The 15109-nt window shown below is 48.8% G+C and overlaps 2 protein-coding genes across 2 annotated transcripts in view; one reads left to right on the top strand and one right to left on the bottom strand.

The window, feature by feature from the left end:
- The window catches only part of FSCN3 (fascin actin-bundling protein 3), an 8723-nt gene extending 609 nt beyond the window's left edge, over positions 1-8114 (top strand). Inside the window, exons 2-7 of the mRNA XM_006910548.2 lie at positions 971-1667; positions 2006-2124; positions 3743-3902; positions 4369-4539; positions 4862-5067; positions 6914-8114. Coding sequence (XP_006910610.1) covers positions 971-1667; positions 2006-2124; positions 3743-3902; positions 4369-4539; positions 4862-5067 — 1353 coding nt within the window. The 3' untranslated portion in view covers positions 6914-8114. The remainder of the gene's footprint in view (positions 1-970; positions 1668-2005; positions 2125-3742; positions 3903-4368; positions 4540-4861; positions 5068-6913) is intronic.
- Positions 8115-10209: 2095 nt separating this feature from the next.
- PAX4 (paired box 4) lies at positions 10210-14332 on the bottom strand. The gene is made up of 9 exons (XM_006910665.1): positions 13986-14332; positions 13468-13683; positions 13064-13139; positions 12426-12551; positions 12118-12200; positions 11696-11765; positions 11298-11353; positions 10884-11026; positions 10210-10552 (listed from the first exon to the last, which is right to left on the bottom strand). Exons 1-9 carry the CDS (start codon positions 14148-14150, stop codon positions 10210-10212), a joined length of 1278 nt encoding a protein of 425 aa, XP_006910727.1. The 5' UTR covers positions 14151-14332.
- Positions 14333-15109: the final 777 nt, after the last annotated feature.

Genomic DNA, 15109 nt, shown 5'->3' with positions numbered 1-15109 from the left:
GGGGTTGGGGGTAGGGGTAAGGGGTGCACTCTCAATTACTTTCCCAGCCTCTGCCATTGCCAGACCAAGACCCTCCTACCCCAAGCTCTTACTCACAGATCATCATTGCTCCATACCCACCTCTAGATCTATTCCAGGAGGTAAAGCCTCGACCCTGGCCTTGCTACTCTGTCTTGCTCTGGCTGCCTCCTACCCTCCATACCAGCACAGAGTGGTTGTGTCATCATAAAGAGGAGGGATAGAAAGCCCAGGCTGGAAGGCAGAATTGTGGGCTTCCAGGGGTAGTTGGATCAGTGGAGTTATCACAAAGCCTGTGTTTCTGTTCTGGTTGTAGTTTGAGAATGGGGTGCTCTAGGAGCCCTGGCAGAGAGTTGGTTCTCATTTTAAAGAGGGATATAGGCACTTTCGGGATGGTACTACAGAGTGAGGCAGTAGCAAGTGCCTGCCAATTATAATAGAGTTGATCGCACCTGAAGTAAACCATTGTATGTCAGATGTTGTGCTCCCACCCTCATCCCTGGAGCCCAGGTCTGCTTGTAAGAGGTCTTTTCTCTTGCCATGTAGGGAGGGTGGCTTTTGGGGATGGAGGTGTTGGCCGAGTGTGCTATCCAGGCACAACAATGAGAGAGAAAGAAAGAAGACAAACCACAACATTTCTTGAGACATTAGACATTGAAGGAAGTGGTCAAGGGAGAGAGGTTACCTTCTGTCAGTTGGAGGAGTTAGGCATGTAGAACTTCTCTTGGGCTCTTGAGAAGCCCTATGGCTCCAGTGCTAGCGGTGCGCTGAGATCTTTTGATAACTGTTGGATGAGAGGGTGGAGGAGCCGACAGCAAGGAGGCCAATGTGGAAGGGAAGTTGGTTGGTCTCAGTGAAGGTGCTGGGGTGATGCCAGGGGTGACAGTTGCAGGGCTGCTCTGTCTAGTCACTTGGAAGTACTGATTCCCTCTTCTCCCTCCCAATGCTTCAGACCTGGGAGGTCCTGGTGAGCAACGAGCACGACACACAGGCTGTGGTGCGACTAAGGAGCTTGAAGGGCCTCTACCTTCTATGTGAGGCAGATGGCACTCTGTGCTACGGCCGGCCGAGGACCAGCCACCACGGATGCTTCTTGCTCCGTTTCCACCGAAATGGCAAGTGGACCCTCCAGTGCATCATCAGTAGTCGTTATCTGGAGTCTGATGGCGAGGATGTGTTCTGCAACTCCCGGGTCCTCTCAGCTTACCACATGTGGACCCCTCGGCCAGCCCTGCATGCCCATGTGGTCCTCTACAGCCCCCTCAACCGCTGCTATGCCAGGGCCGACCCCACCACGGGTCGAGTCTGGGTGGACGCACCAGTTCCCTGCCTGGAGGAATGTGGCTTCTTGTTGCATTACCAAGATGGATGCTACCACCTGGAGACCTCTACACACTCCTTCTTGTCCCACATAGACCGGCTGGTCTCCCAACCTTCAACACAGACAGCTTTTCACATGCAAGTGCGGCCTGGAGGGCTCGTGGCACTGAGTGATGGAGAAGGAGGCATGTTGTACGCACAGGGCCCACGCCTGCTCCTGGCCCTGGGCTCTAATCCCCATAGGGGCGAGGAGTGGTTCATCCTACAGCACTGCCCGACCTGGGTGAGCCTCAGGTCGAAGACTCGGAAGTTCCTCTCCATCGTCTACGGCAAGTGCTGGGTCCAACACAGCCATGGAAGGAGGGAGGGCTGGCTGCTGAAAAAAGAAAAATGTGTTTGGGATCAGCGAGGATTTTGGAACCTGTTCCTAAGGAAGATCTTGGGGTCCTAAGAGAATCTCTGTGCTGTAGAGAAGGGTGATAAAGCAGGGGCATAGGCTTTAGGGGAAAGTGGCCTGGGTCTTCTCTAGGATACTACGATTCACCAGAAAGTGATGAAGGCTGAGGAGAGAAAGCAGAGGGAACCCCAGCCATGAAACTTGGAGGAGGGGCTGAGACTGCGGGTAAGACCAGACTCAGGGTTCTCATGGCATGTTCTTCCTCTGCAGATGTTGAGGTGTATGCAGCCTCTGAGCACATAACCCCAATGTCACTGTTCCAGTTTGAAAGTGACAATGAGAACCACAACTTGCAGCTTCGTTCAGCCAATGGCTACTATCTAGCCCAGGTAAGACCTTGGCTTTCTGAGCAAGACAACTCTTAAGCTCTGGGTTCTCCCTCTCTGGACATACTTTCTCCTTCTTCAAGGAAGATGACCAGATGGTGAGGTAAACCATAGAAGTCCTTGTCAATAAACATTTATTTTCACCCAGAGGGCCTATATTCATCCAACAGGACCTCTTTTTTAAAAAATCAACTTCATCGAAGCATAATTTACATACAATAAAATGCACCCGTTTTAAGTGGACAATTCAATAAGTTTTGACAAATGTACATGCCTAAGCCACCACGCCTCAACCATTTCACAAGTTAGAGAATATTGCTATCACCACAGAAATTCCCTCTTACCCCTTTCCAGTCAGTTCCCTTCCAGCCTTGCTCTCCCCACTACCACTAATATGTAGTCTATCACTGTAGATTACATTTCCCTACTCCAGAATTTCATATAAATGGAATCCTAATGTTACAGTAGGTCTGCTTCTTTCACTCAGCATAATATATTTGAATTCATCCATCATGTTGCATGTATCCGTAGTTCATTCCTTTTTATTTCATAATACTACTCATAAACACAAGCATAATTTGTTTATCCATTCACTTGTTGATGAATACTTGAATGTTTCCAATTTGGGCTATTATGAATAAGTTGCTACGAATATTCATGCATGAGTCTTTTTGTGGGCTTATATTTTCAATTATCTTGAGCAAATACCTAGGATTGCAACTACTGGGTCATGTGATAAATGTGCATTTACCTGTATAAGAAAATGTCAAATAGATTTCTATAGCAACTGTACCATTTTACATTGTCACCAGTCATGTACGAGAGTTCTAATTGCTCCACATCCTCATCAACACTTGGTATTGTCTGTCTTTTTAATTTTAGCTACTCTAATTGGTGTGTAGTAGCATTTTATTGTGGCTTTAAATTGCATTTTCTTTATAATTAATAATATATGAGCATCTTTTCATGAGCTTATTGGCCATTTATACGTTTTCTCTGTGAGGAATCTATCTGTTCATATTTTTTGCCCATTTGTTATTGTGTTGTTTGTCTTTTTATTGAGTTGTAAGAATTCTTTATATGTTCTAAGGTCTTCAAGTTCTTTGCCAAATATACGTATTGTAAATGTTTTCACCCAATCTGTGGCTTGCCTTTCCATTTATTTAGTTGTGTCTTTTGAGCAGCAAGTTTTAAATTTTGATAAAATTCAATTTCTCTGTTTATAAATGGTTAGTGCTTTTTTTTGTCCCAAGAAATCATTGCCTACTCCCAAGTTACAAAATTTCTTCTTTGTTTTCTTCTAGATGTTTTATAGTTTAGCTTCACTTTTATGGCTATGATCCATTTCAAAACGATTTTAAAGTTTGGGCTGAGGTTTATTTTTCTCTATGTGGTATATCTGGGTTCCTTTTTGATACTGGGCTCTGGAATACAGCACAGACTGAGGAAATGGAGAGCTGAGGTCATAATACGTTTTCCAAAAAGCATAAAGCATACCTTGGGAGAATGAAAAAGGCTAGTGGGTGGGATGTGGGGAAGAGGGTCTAGGAATAAAAATGATGGGAAGAAAGCTGAGATTTGAATTCCTTGCTTTCCTTCTCATTCCCAATGTTTTCTCCAGAGGCGCCATAGGACAGTGATGGCTAATGGGCACCGGCTGGAGTGTGACACCTTCTTCCATATGCACTGGAATTGTGGCAAGATCATGCTGCAGACTGCTAGTGGACGCTTCTTGAGCATCGCACCCGATGGCCTGCTAATGGCCAATGCCACCATTCCAGGTGAGCTAAACAGCCTTCCAGCCAGCTAATTCCAAGTCAGAGATGCTTTCAGAAGGAGCTGGGACATGCTGGAATGAGCACTGGAGTTGGGGTCAGAAGTTTTGGATCTGTATACTTGCTTTTAGTCATTGAATTTTTGTCATCACTTGGGCAAACCACCCCTGAGAGCTGCAGTTTTATTGTTTTCGTTATCAATGAAGATGATTGATATCTAACCGGCCTGCCTCACAGGATTATCACGAGGATTAAATAGATTCACACATCTCGAAGGAAAAATATTAAAATTACTAAGTGCTTTCACAAACATTCCACAAGCGCCTAGCATAAGACCTGGCACACCGTAGGTGTTCACTGCATGTTAAAATATTGGCAACTCGTTTCTGCAATTAGCATCTCCCTTCCTGCTCCTATCTGGGAAAGTCTCTAGAGGCATCCCATCCAGATAATTCCTTCCTATTTCTTTCAGGCCCAAATGAGGAATTTGGGATTCGATTAGCCAACCGCCCCTTCCTTGCATTGCGAGGTCGTTATGGGTATGTGGGCACCTCGTCAGAACAGGACCTCATGCATTGCAACATGGATCAGCCGGACTGCATTCACCTGCTGCCCTGCCGCCAGGGCATCTACCACTTCCAGGGTGAGTAATCATCCCCACCCTCAGTTCACAGTCCAGCCCAGCCTTAGCCCCAGCTCAGACCTCAGGGCCTACCACTCAGGGTCTGTTCATCAGAAAAGGAAAAGCAAAGTTTCTGTTTGTGTCCGCACTTCACGGCCCCCAGAGTGGGTTGTCAGAACAGAAACCAGCCTCTTGCGTTTCCATATGGGGAATCTGCCAATGCAGGTAGGGTAGGGCATCCAGGGTGGTGGCGTGTCTCCTGGGAGCCTCTTCAGAGAGGCTGCACTGCTGGGGGACTCCCTCTTGAATGGCCCACCGACCTGAGTGAGCTCTTCCCTCCCAGCACAGGGTGGATCCTTCTGGTCGATAACATCCTTTGGCACCTTTCGCCCTTGGGGAAAGTTCGCCCTCAACTTCTGTATCGAGCTTCAGGGGAGCAACTTGCTCACGGTGCTAGCACCCAATGGCTTCTACATGCGATCCGACCGAAGTGGCACCCTGTTGGCAGACAGCGAGGACATTACCAAAGAGTGTATTTGGGAATTTTAGGTAAGGCACAATGGGTAAGGATCTGGCTTGGGGGAACAGGAGCTGAGGGGCAAAAAGACAAGGGAGGTGAGTGGAGAGGCATGTAAGACCAGAACGCTGACTTCTGTCCCACGACTAGATCAACTCCAGACATTATTCCAAATCTGTGTCTTTCCTCTCAGGGCTTCTAATCCTAGATGAGCTGGAAAGAAGAGAAATCAAATCTAGATTTCTCACTATTGGGCTTCACTGACACATGTGCGTGCGAGCAAGGCTGCAAGGGACAGGATGAGGTGTACCTGTGCATCTGTCTCTCTCTATCAAAATGCAGACTTTTGCCCCATTTTTCAGAAAGAGTAATATTGAGGATATACTTTCTACCCTATGCATTTCCTATCCTTACCCCTGGATTCCTGGGGTGCTGATGGCTCCCAGATATTTATCTGCAGCCTTGGCCCTTCTCCTGAACTCTAACCTCATGTCTTTCCAACTTCCTGATTGACAGTTGACTTTGTCCTGCCATTCCTTCAAAATCAGCCTTCCCATCATTCCCTCCAAAGATTATTCTTCCTACTGTCCCTTTGGCCTTCTAGGGCATTACCATCCTCCCAGACTCTCAGGCTTAAGGTCTCAGCACCATTTCTCCTTCCCCCCTTTTGTTCCCTTCACCAAACCCTGAAAATTGTTGGCTACTTCCTTAGAAACACCTCACGAATGCTTGTTCCTTTTTAATTACAATTACCACAAGTGGTTCCAGCCCTTTCACCAAAAGCCTGCATTGCAACAAGGGCTCCCCAGCAGCACTTCCTGCCGCCAGATGCATCCCCACCTAATCTGTTCTCTACACCGAGTTTGAGTCCGCTCTCCTAAAATGCTACCTCCATGCCATCACTGCCTGTTCAAAGCTCTTCAGGGCAGGCACCTCACTGCTCTTACACCTGTTCCTTCACAATCCACCCCTCTCTCCTGGCTTGGAAAGTCATGAGGATGTTGTAGAAAAAGCTTTGGTTTTGATATCATACAGACCTGGAACCAGAAGCTGGTAAGGCTTGGTCCTTCCTAGCTCTGTAACCTTGGGAAAATTGCTTTAACATTTTTAAGCCTTAGTTTCTTTATCTGTGAAATGGGAACATCTTCTTTATAGAGTGGTGTAAAGGCTAAATGACAATATGAACCTAGGCGTAGACCCCCAATATATATAGTCACTCCTTCCCTCCATCTTCTACCAATATTCTATATAAACTCTTTACTGTGGCCAAACTGGGAAAAATAAAATGAAACCCCACTGGGCCCGTTTTCTGATCTTTTCCATGAAGGATTTGGACTGAACTAAATTTCTCAGGCTCCTTCCAGGCCTGACATCCTAGTAGACAGTGCATCGTCATGGTTAAGAGCTCATTTCTGGACTCAGAACTGAGTTCTAATTAGATTTTTATCCGTTAAACTTGTTTGACCTTGGGCAAATGAACCTCTGAAAGTCTGCTTTTCATGGGTAAAATGGGAGTATTTATCTCATAGGATTTGTTGTGTCACATGAGATGATTGCAAAATGTCTAGTAAACAGCCTGGCACCCAGTACACTCTCACTCTATCGGAAGACTTTCTCAATCCAGTTTGAACTCTTAGTAAGTTTTTACTTGTTTACTGCAGTCTCCTGTGAACTCTGATGGTATTTGTTCACCATTAATTTGATTTCAAAAAATAATTTCTGCTGCCTTTTCCTATAACTTCACATATCTGTGTAATCACTCATCAAGAATGGGACAGATCATTTTATTCTCTCTCTTCCCACAGGACCTTACTAAGATTTTCCCTCAAAGCCAGAGATCAGCAAATGACTGACTGATATTTCCTCTTCCCTCCCCAGGCCAATGGAATATCACCTACCAAAATCCAATTCCTTCAGGAGAAACTACTACACTAAACGGAACAGGAACTCCAGAGTCAAGATCCATGAGAAGAATATCTGTTACACAACTTTTCCTACCCAGTTTAGCGAAACACCTGTTTCTAGCAATACATCACAAAAGGCCATCCCCAAGACCCTGGTGTGCATCTGACTCAGTACACAGTAGGGTCTGAATGATGGGTGGGGGCGGGTGAGACTGAGGCTCTAAGCCACTCCACATTCTAGCCAGAAGAGGGGAGACCACATGGTAACCAGTTCTTCCATTGATCCTCCCCACCCCCACCAGAACCATTAGACTTTTCCCAGTCATATCATGAGGAGTCAGTCTTGCCTTGAAAGATTCAGAATCCAGATATGACTGAATGTCTTTTTGGTTTAGAAAGAATTAAGGATTCATAATTTTATGGGCACAGCATAATGGTAATAACTCCTTATGCCTATATAGCTCACCCCTCCCCACCAACCCACCGCCCCATGAAGTTTTCATATCAGCCCACCTTATCATTACCTTTGATCCAGTCCGTCGGGCACAGCAGGCACTTTCCCCATCACTGCCCACCTTTTACAGGGAGCTGGAGTGGTTTGCCCAAGGTCGCATGGCCAGGACCTCTGACTCAATTCTTCAATTAGAGTGGACGCTGATGTCCACTCCTCTTTCCATCAAAACAGAGCTTCCAAAGTGACTGTCATTCTTGCACTGTCTTCATAACTTTGATGTTTATCTACCTGCCATCTGCGCTATTAATGTTTGTAGTGACATAGACTCTTACGTACATTTATTTAGAAAAATTTTTCTAAGAGTTTATTTGGGCCCAAACTGATGACATATGCTGGGGAGCAAGATCTCAAATGCTTCCGAGAATAACAGTTTTGCAGCTTCCTTTACTCATTTGACATTAAGGAGGGGACGAAAGGAAGATTGGAGAAACCAAGGCAGGGATTGGATTACAGGATAATTAACAAGATTACTGCTGTCTTCAAGGGGTATTACATCTGGCATTTCAAAGGTGTGTTAACCTAGATGCACAAGAACAATGGACAGGGCTGGCTTAAAACCTAGAAAGGAATATTTTTAATCACTATCATAAAATGGAAGATCAGAATCGCTTGCCATAAACAAAAAGTGACCATAAATATAAATAAAATGAAAACAAAGTGATGTTATCAGTCCTCCTTAGATTTTCCCTTCCCTGCCCAAGGCTCAGAGCTTAAGGCTCCCTTTCTCTCTCGGTTAAAAAGATTAACTGTTACAGAGGCTAAAGATTAGGACTAAAATGAAGACTGTCTCTTTGATGCAATTGGAATGAAAAGGAGTTGAAAAGGGAATCAGTTTTTCATTTCTGACTAAATAGTATTTAAAACAGCACCCATGCATCTCCTAAAATGTTCTCAAATACCAACAGTGATGCCCGGCCCCCACCATGGGAAAATTGCACCACACCATAATGAGTGCCTGGTTTTTAAGTTCATTGAGAAGAGAAGCTGAAATCAGAACAAGAGAGAGATTCCATTTGGAGAGAGGAAAATGACCTCGGGGTTTTGTAAGTATGTTTCTCCTCAAGAGATATAAAAGAGTTTTGTAAAAATTTTAATACAATAAGTGAAGGTCAAGAACAGTAGACCAGGGCATCTCCTTTCCCAGAGGACATTAAGGACAGGCCACAGAAGTGGAATGGAATACATCCTTCAGAGACATAGGACCTTGGAGGTCATTTAATGCAGAATCTCCTTGTCAGCATTCCATCAATATGTATACACACTCAGATGTGTGGGCATGCATGCACACATGAAAAACCACACACACATGAAAGGTGTGTTAACCTAGATTGCACACACACACGTACACACACACACACACACACACACACGTACTTTCTCTTTCATGCCCTGTTTCCCACAAATGGCCATCTGTCCTCCACTTGAATGTGCTCAGCCATGGGGTCTCGGCTGACAGCTTCTTCCATTGCTGAAGTCAATCCTATCACTGAAGTGAATGGCTTATTCTCAGACCGTGCTGTGCAGTGTCACCCCGCAAAGCCTTGCTCATTACCGTAGGCAATCTGTCCAGCAAGGTCTCCAGCTTGAGATCAGAGAGGTGGGGCAGGGGCGGAGTGTACTCTATTACCCTTGCAATTTCATTCTAGAGCTGTGCTGTCCCATAGAACTTGTGCTGATGGAAATGTTCCATAATGTTTACTGTCCAGTACAGCAGCCATGGGTCACATGGGGCTCTTGGGCACTTGATATCCAGCTAGTGTGAGTGAGGAAATGGAGTACTCATTTTATTTAATTTTTGTAACATTTCAATAACCACATGTAGTTGGTAGCTACTTATTGAACAGCATAGTTCTAGAGTGTTTAATGATAGAGACCTTTTGAAGGATTACTTCTGGATCAGTACCTGCCCGGGATGGGCATAAACTTGCCCCCACCACTTTGCACTATCATCATTCCATCCCTTCTCCTCAAAAAGAGAAGAATGTAGAAGGTTGAACCCATTCTCTATTCCCAATACCCCATTTTCACCCACTTTCCCCATATTCTTTTTTCTCCTACATCCCAAGGCTTCCCAGGAGTAGCCTAGAGAGTTCCCTGCAGGGGACAAAATTGAGCAAATTTGAAACTGATGGCCAAAAAGCAGCAAGCAGACATACCCCAGGAGCATGTATAAAGGGACGAGCAGAATGTGAAAAGTAGCATTCTCATTCTGCTGCTGTGCCAAAATACATATGCAATTCAGGAATGAACGTCTCTTTTTTTAGGTTAAGGAATTATTGTCAATTTGAGATATGGTAATGGTATCATGGTTATGTAAGACAAGTTCCTTTTTTTTTGGAAATGCACGCTGGAGGACTTAGAGGTGATATGCCATGATCTACTATCAGTGTGTGTGCATGTGTTTATGTGTGCATATGTGTGGGTATACGACCACCTAAACACCAATATAGAGATATGTAGATACATATATAAAGAGGTAGGTAGGTAGATAGATAGGTACAGACATATGTACATACATACAGTTATATAGACACATAAATGCATTAGATAGATGGTAGACACATACATATGTAGATAGATAAGATAGATATATAGATTAACAGATGATAGATGATAGATAGATAATAGATAGAGCAAACTGTTTATAATTGTTAAATATAAGGGTGGGAGTATGAGTACTCATGGGAAAAACGTGATGGACAACAGGAACTACTGCTAATTTTAAAATGTTTTTATTACTGCCAGGTGGAGGCCTTTTAAGGCCACTGCGAGAAGTGGGCAGGCATGGCTCTCCAGCCCCTAGAATCAGGTGGTGAGTAGGAGGGGCAGCAGGGTAGGGCCAGGCAAGGTCCACAGATGAGGAGGAGAGGCAGGGAGGAGCGAGGAGCAATGACCTGCTTGGGCAGGCCGGTATTAGATCCTCCCCACTCCATCTCCTTTCCACTCTGGCCCTCCTCCCTCATCCCAGGCCTGTCAGTAGTGGGGAGCCAGGTCAGAGCCAGGCCTAAGGGGCACCAAGCCTGGCGGCGGGGGCAGTGGAAGGAAGGGCAAAGATGACAGAGCAGTACCGAATCCAGGGAGCTCAGCTGTGGGGGACAGGTAGCCTGCAGTGACAAAGAAAGTGTGAGCTTGGGCTTGTTGCTGCCGCCCCACCCCCAAAGTCACTGATGGGGAGAGTCATAGACATCTGTTCTCTACCCTAGATAGATACACTTAATTCCCATCCCACCCTCTTTTCCTGCTATGACTGGTAGTGGTACTATGGGCTCAGGGGGTACTAGTCTCCCCAGCTTTGTGGGCCATGCAAAGAAGAAGGAGAGCTGAACCAAGATTCCTCTGATGACCTCTACTGGAGACTCATGCCCTCCTGTGGGCCAAGGAATCAGCTGACCCTCCCCACAGTCCACGGGAGTGAGGCCTGGCCTGGTTCTTACCCCAGCAGGGCTTGAGACAGGCTTGGGGTGGGGTGTCACTCAGACACCCGTCTGATGCTGTCCCCCAGCACAGCTGATGGCAAGAGGGACCCAAGGATTCCAGGGCAGGCAGGGCCACTGTAGGCATGGCAGGGGATTGCTAGGAAAAGCAAGAGGGACCCCTCAGCTGCCAGTGTTGCCTCCTGTTTGACAGCACTGGGACCCCAGGGCTGCCCATCCTCCAGGCTGTATCCTGTACAACTGCAGAGAGTACCATTCACATAATAGACTATGAGGATGGCACTTTCTGGAAGTGAGCACTGTGGGGGCTGGGGCAGTCGTGAAATCTGGCTCAGGCTTCCCCTGGGATGGGAGAAGCGGTGAGCCCTTCAGTCCTCCCAGTTCACAAGCTCCCCTCTCTTCCTGGATACCTGCGCAGAGACAATCCCTGGGGAAGCAGTCGGTGCAGTCAGACCCTGGGAAGCACCTACAAGGTGAGGGTGGATCCACTCAGAGGGAGTAACTGGAATCCAGGGAGTGGGGAGTGGTGATGAGAAGTGGGGAGGTTCTAGGAAAAGGGTGAGAGAAGGTGGATGCTACAACCCTAAACTGCCCTCCTCCCCAAGGCAGAGCCTTTGGAGACCAGGGAAGAAGGATTAAATCCCAGGGATGCTAAACTGAGGACAGTGCAGCCTTGAAGAGCAGGGACTGTGTGTGCCCAGCGTCCGACACTGGCTCACGGGAGGCGCCGAGTAAATGTTTTGGTGGATGGATGGATGGGTGGCTGGGTGGGTGGGTAGTTGGATGGACGGATGGGCAGAGAAATCACCTGGAAGCTGCATTTCCCACTTGAGCTTCTCTTGTCGGCGCCATTTGGCTCTTCGGTTGGAAAACCAGACCTGAGGGAGGGCGGAAACGAAGTAGCTGACTGTTCTCTCTACTATCTGGCACCTACTGCTCTCAGCGCCTGCTCCTGGCCTGGACTCAGAGCACAGACCCTTCCTCAGACCTGATGTCTTCCCTTCCATCTCTGACCTTTGCTCTCTGGCCCCTTCTTCAACTCAAAAGCTTGGAGTCAGGAAGGGAGAAATCCGCAGAAGGGGATCAAAGAGAGTCTTGTCTCCTATTTCTGCTCCAAAAAATTTGTTTCTCCCTTCTTGCCCCTTTCTCCACCTCACCAGAACCCAGAGCCTTCCTGGCACAGACTCTGCCCTTGTGGTTTGTGCGTACTGCGTGGCACAGCTTACTCACCCTCACCGTGTCCTCAGACAGAGAGGTGGAAGCCGCCAGCTTTCCACGGGCCACTGAATCAGGATACTGCCCACGCTGGAACTCTGTGGAGACCAAGGCTCATAGCAAGGTCATGGGGGGAGGAGTGAGGCACGGACTGCCCCCTCAGCCCCCAGTGCCCACCTGCTGCAACCCTAAACCACCCTCCTCCCTGAGGCAGGGCCGTCCATAGCCTCCACCTCTCAACCTGTGCCCACAGGCCTCAGGGTCATTGCCTCCATGTGTCACACCGAGCCCCTCTGACCCAGCGTCCACCCCAGTCCCAGCACCTTTCTCCAGCGCCTCAGCTTGGCCTGGGGAGAAGATAGTCCGATTCCGATGGCCAGTCCCTGGGTGGGGCCCCCGGGGAGCCTCAAAGCCACTATGGGGATTGCGAGGAACCGGAGCCAAAATAACTGCAAAGGGGGACAATGGCTTGTGGTGGTTTGTGACGGTGATTCCTCTGGTCAGATGGTGTCCCCAGGGCCCTTGGGCTGCGGACAGGGGACAGCATGGGTATCAGAGCAGAGCTGCACTGGCGGGGCATTCACAGTTACTTGGAGGTCGTTGCAGGGGCACTTGGGGGGAGGCACACTCAGTGCCATTGTGGGCTCCGTGCTTGGTGTTTGGGGGAAAACAGCAGCAAGGTTGGTCCAGGTTAGCGAGATCCTACAGAACACAGGGTGCTCTGAGAAGCTGTGTGTGAGGCAGAGGGAGGGTGTAGAAGATCCTGTGAGCCTAGGGGCTAGGGAACCTGGGTTCTCTTCCAGGACCTGCCAACAATTAGTTGGTGACTTTGGTTAAGGCCCTCCTTATTTTCATGTTATGCAGGTGATCCAAGAAAGAACAAGAAAGGGCTTTGAGAACTGTAAAATCTTAGGTTTGGCTCTGATCATCCCTGGGGGGCGGGGGCAGCTCCAAGACCCACCTGGTGACCTGAGCTGTGCCCAGGCCAGTCTCTGGTCCTCCTGTAGTGCCCGCAGGACTCGGTTGATGGAGGAGACCTGGGAGTGTCGGGGTGTTGAGTGGGGAGATGATGCCCAGTCCCAGAGTCGCATCCTTAGGATATTTCCCCAGTGTCCTTTCTCTCGTGCTGACCCACACGTAGTTTCTAAGGGCGGCCTCCTCTCTCTCTTTCTCTCTCTCCCCCACACTTTCTTCTTCTCACCTGTCTCACCACCACTACTTTTCAGGAGAAAAACATATGGGTCAGAAGAGAGCCCAGGGGCCCCGCCTCCAGCCTGGGATGGTCCCACACCCAAGTAAGAAGGGACCTTCTTCTCCCCAGACAACCTGCGTGTCAGCCCTGGTACGGGAGCAGAGGGCACTTACACTGGGAGTCTTGTCCTGAGTGCAAAGCCCTTCGGCACAGAGCTGGCGTTGGATCTCCCAGGCGAAGAGGGCTGGGCACTCACCCTTCAGCTGGGCTATTCGGGCCACCACAGGGGGTGTGGCCAGCCGTGGCTTGCTTCCCCCAATCCCCTTGGGCTCCAAGACACCTGTGCGGTAGTAACGCCCTAGGATCTTGCTCACACAGCCATTAGATACCTGGGTCAGGTGAGAATCAGGGACAGGTATGGCATGATGGGTAGAGGGTGAGTGTCCCTGGAACAGAAGGAGGCTACAAGGCAAAGTAAGACCTACTGGATCAGGCCACAGATTTGAGGATCCAGCCTCATTACTGGGAGCGTGAAGCTCCCATTCCAGCCCCCAAGAGGGTCTTCTTCTTTCCCCCAAACAACAAGCCCTAAAGGTCCTCAGAGTCTGCAACAGCCCCATACTTGCCTTAAGAGGAGCCCCTTCTCCCTGCTTCTTGTCCCCATCACCGGGTGAAAGTCCCAGCACACTACCTTCAGGCTCCGTGAGATGTCACAGGGCCGCATCCCGCTGACTGCCAGCCTCACGATCTGCTGCCGGGTGTCCAGGGGCAGGGGCCGACCATTCACAAAGAATCCCCCCAGCTGATTCACACTGCTGATCCCTGGGCATGAGAGGGAGGCATCCACACCCCGCATCGCCCCTCCCCCCGGCCCACCTGTGGCATGAAGGACCCTCCTAGGGGAGGGTTACTCAGGCCCCTCCAACCTGGCTTCCCACCATAGAGAAAGTCCTCCCCTGAGGGGACTGCTCCCCTTCTGCTTCCGGACATGAACCAAACATGCCATGTTCTTTGGGAGCAGGCACACGGGTGAGTCTTCCCTCTGTGACCGTTTGCACTGACCCTCATCATCTAAGGGAAGAACCATGGAGCAGGGGGAGGGTGACAGAGCAAAGCTTCCCCAGAACCCTGGCCAAGGGAAGATGAATCCACATGGATGGAAGCAGAGCCCTGAGGTAGAGCCCTCCCTCCGCACGCCGCCCTGTTCTTCCCACCCCTCCCAGGCCCCCTACCGTCCTGCGGCATGCTCCAGGCTGACCCTCCTCACAAAAGGGCAGGAACTGGGCAGACTGGGGAGGGGGTTCCTCCTGAGAGAGCCTTCCTTGGTCTTCGGGCTGGGCCTACAATAATTGGGGGTCATTTGGGTGATACAGTGTTTTGAGATAAAGGGTCCGCTTTCTAAAATTTACCAGTAGGTTGGCCAAGAAAATTCAAAATTTCTTTATTTAAACCCTTCAGCGATGACCTAAAACCTCACAGGGCTAGTAGAGGACTAGATCTTTCTGGATGTCTCGACGGGGCCTGAGAGGGCTCTCATTTCTCGCACGTCCATTACGAGAGGTCTAGGAGGTGGAAAGGGGTGATGCCGCCATATGCTCAGGTCTCCCCCTTTTCCAAGTGGACAACTGTTGTCTCTGACCCCTGGGTGACACACTTGGGCCAGGGCTTCTGCCTCCCACGCTCAGACTCAATAGGGTCAAAAACCAAAACTTAGGATATTCTGCCCAGCCAGGAGAGGGCATCCGTGACCAAACATCCCAGTTGCCCTGGTCTGAGGCTGGAGACCAGGTTCAAGGCTCTGCCTTCACTGTCTAG

This window comes from Pteropus alecto, unplaced genomic scaffold (assembly GCF_000325575.1).
Source record: "Pteropus alecto unplaced genomic scaffold, ASM32557v1 scaffold22, whole genome shotgun sequence".
Lineage (NCBI taxonomy): Eukaryota > Metazoa > Chordata > Mammalia > Chiroptera > Pteropodidae > Pteropus > Pteropus alecto.
Note: the sequence above shows the minus strand (reverse complement) of the source record. Positions and strands in the feature narration are given on the sequence as shown.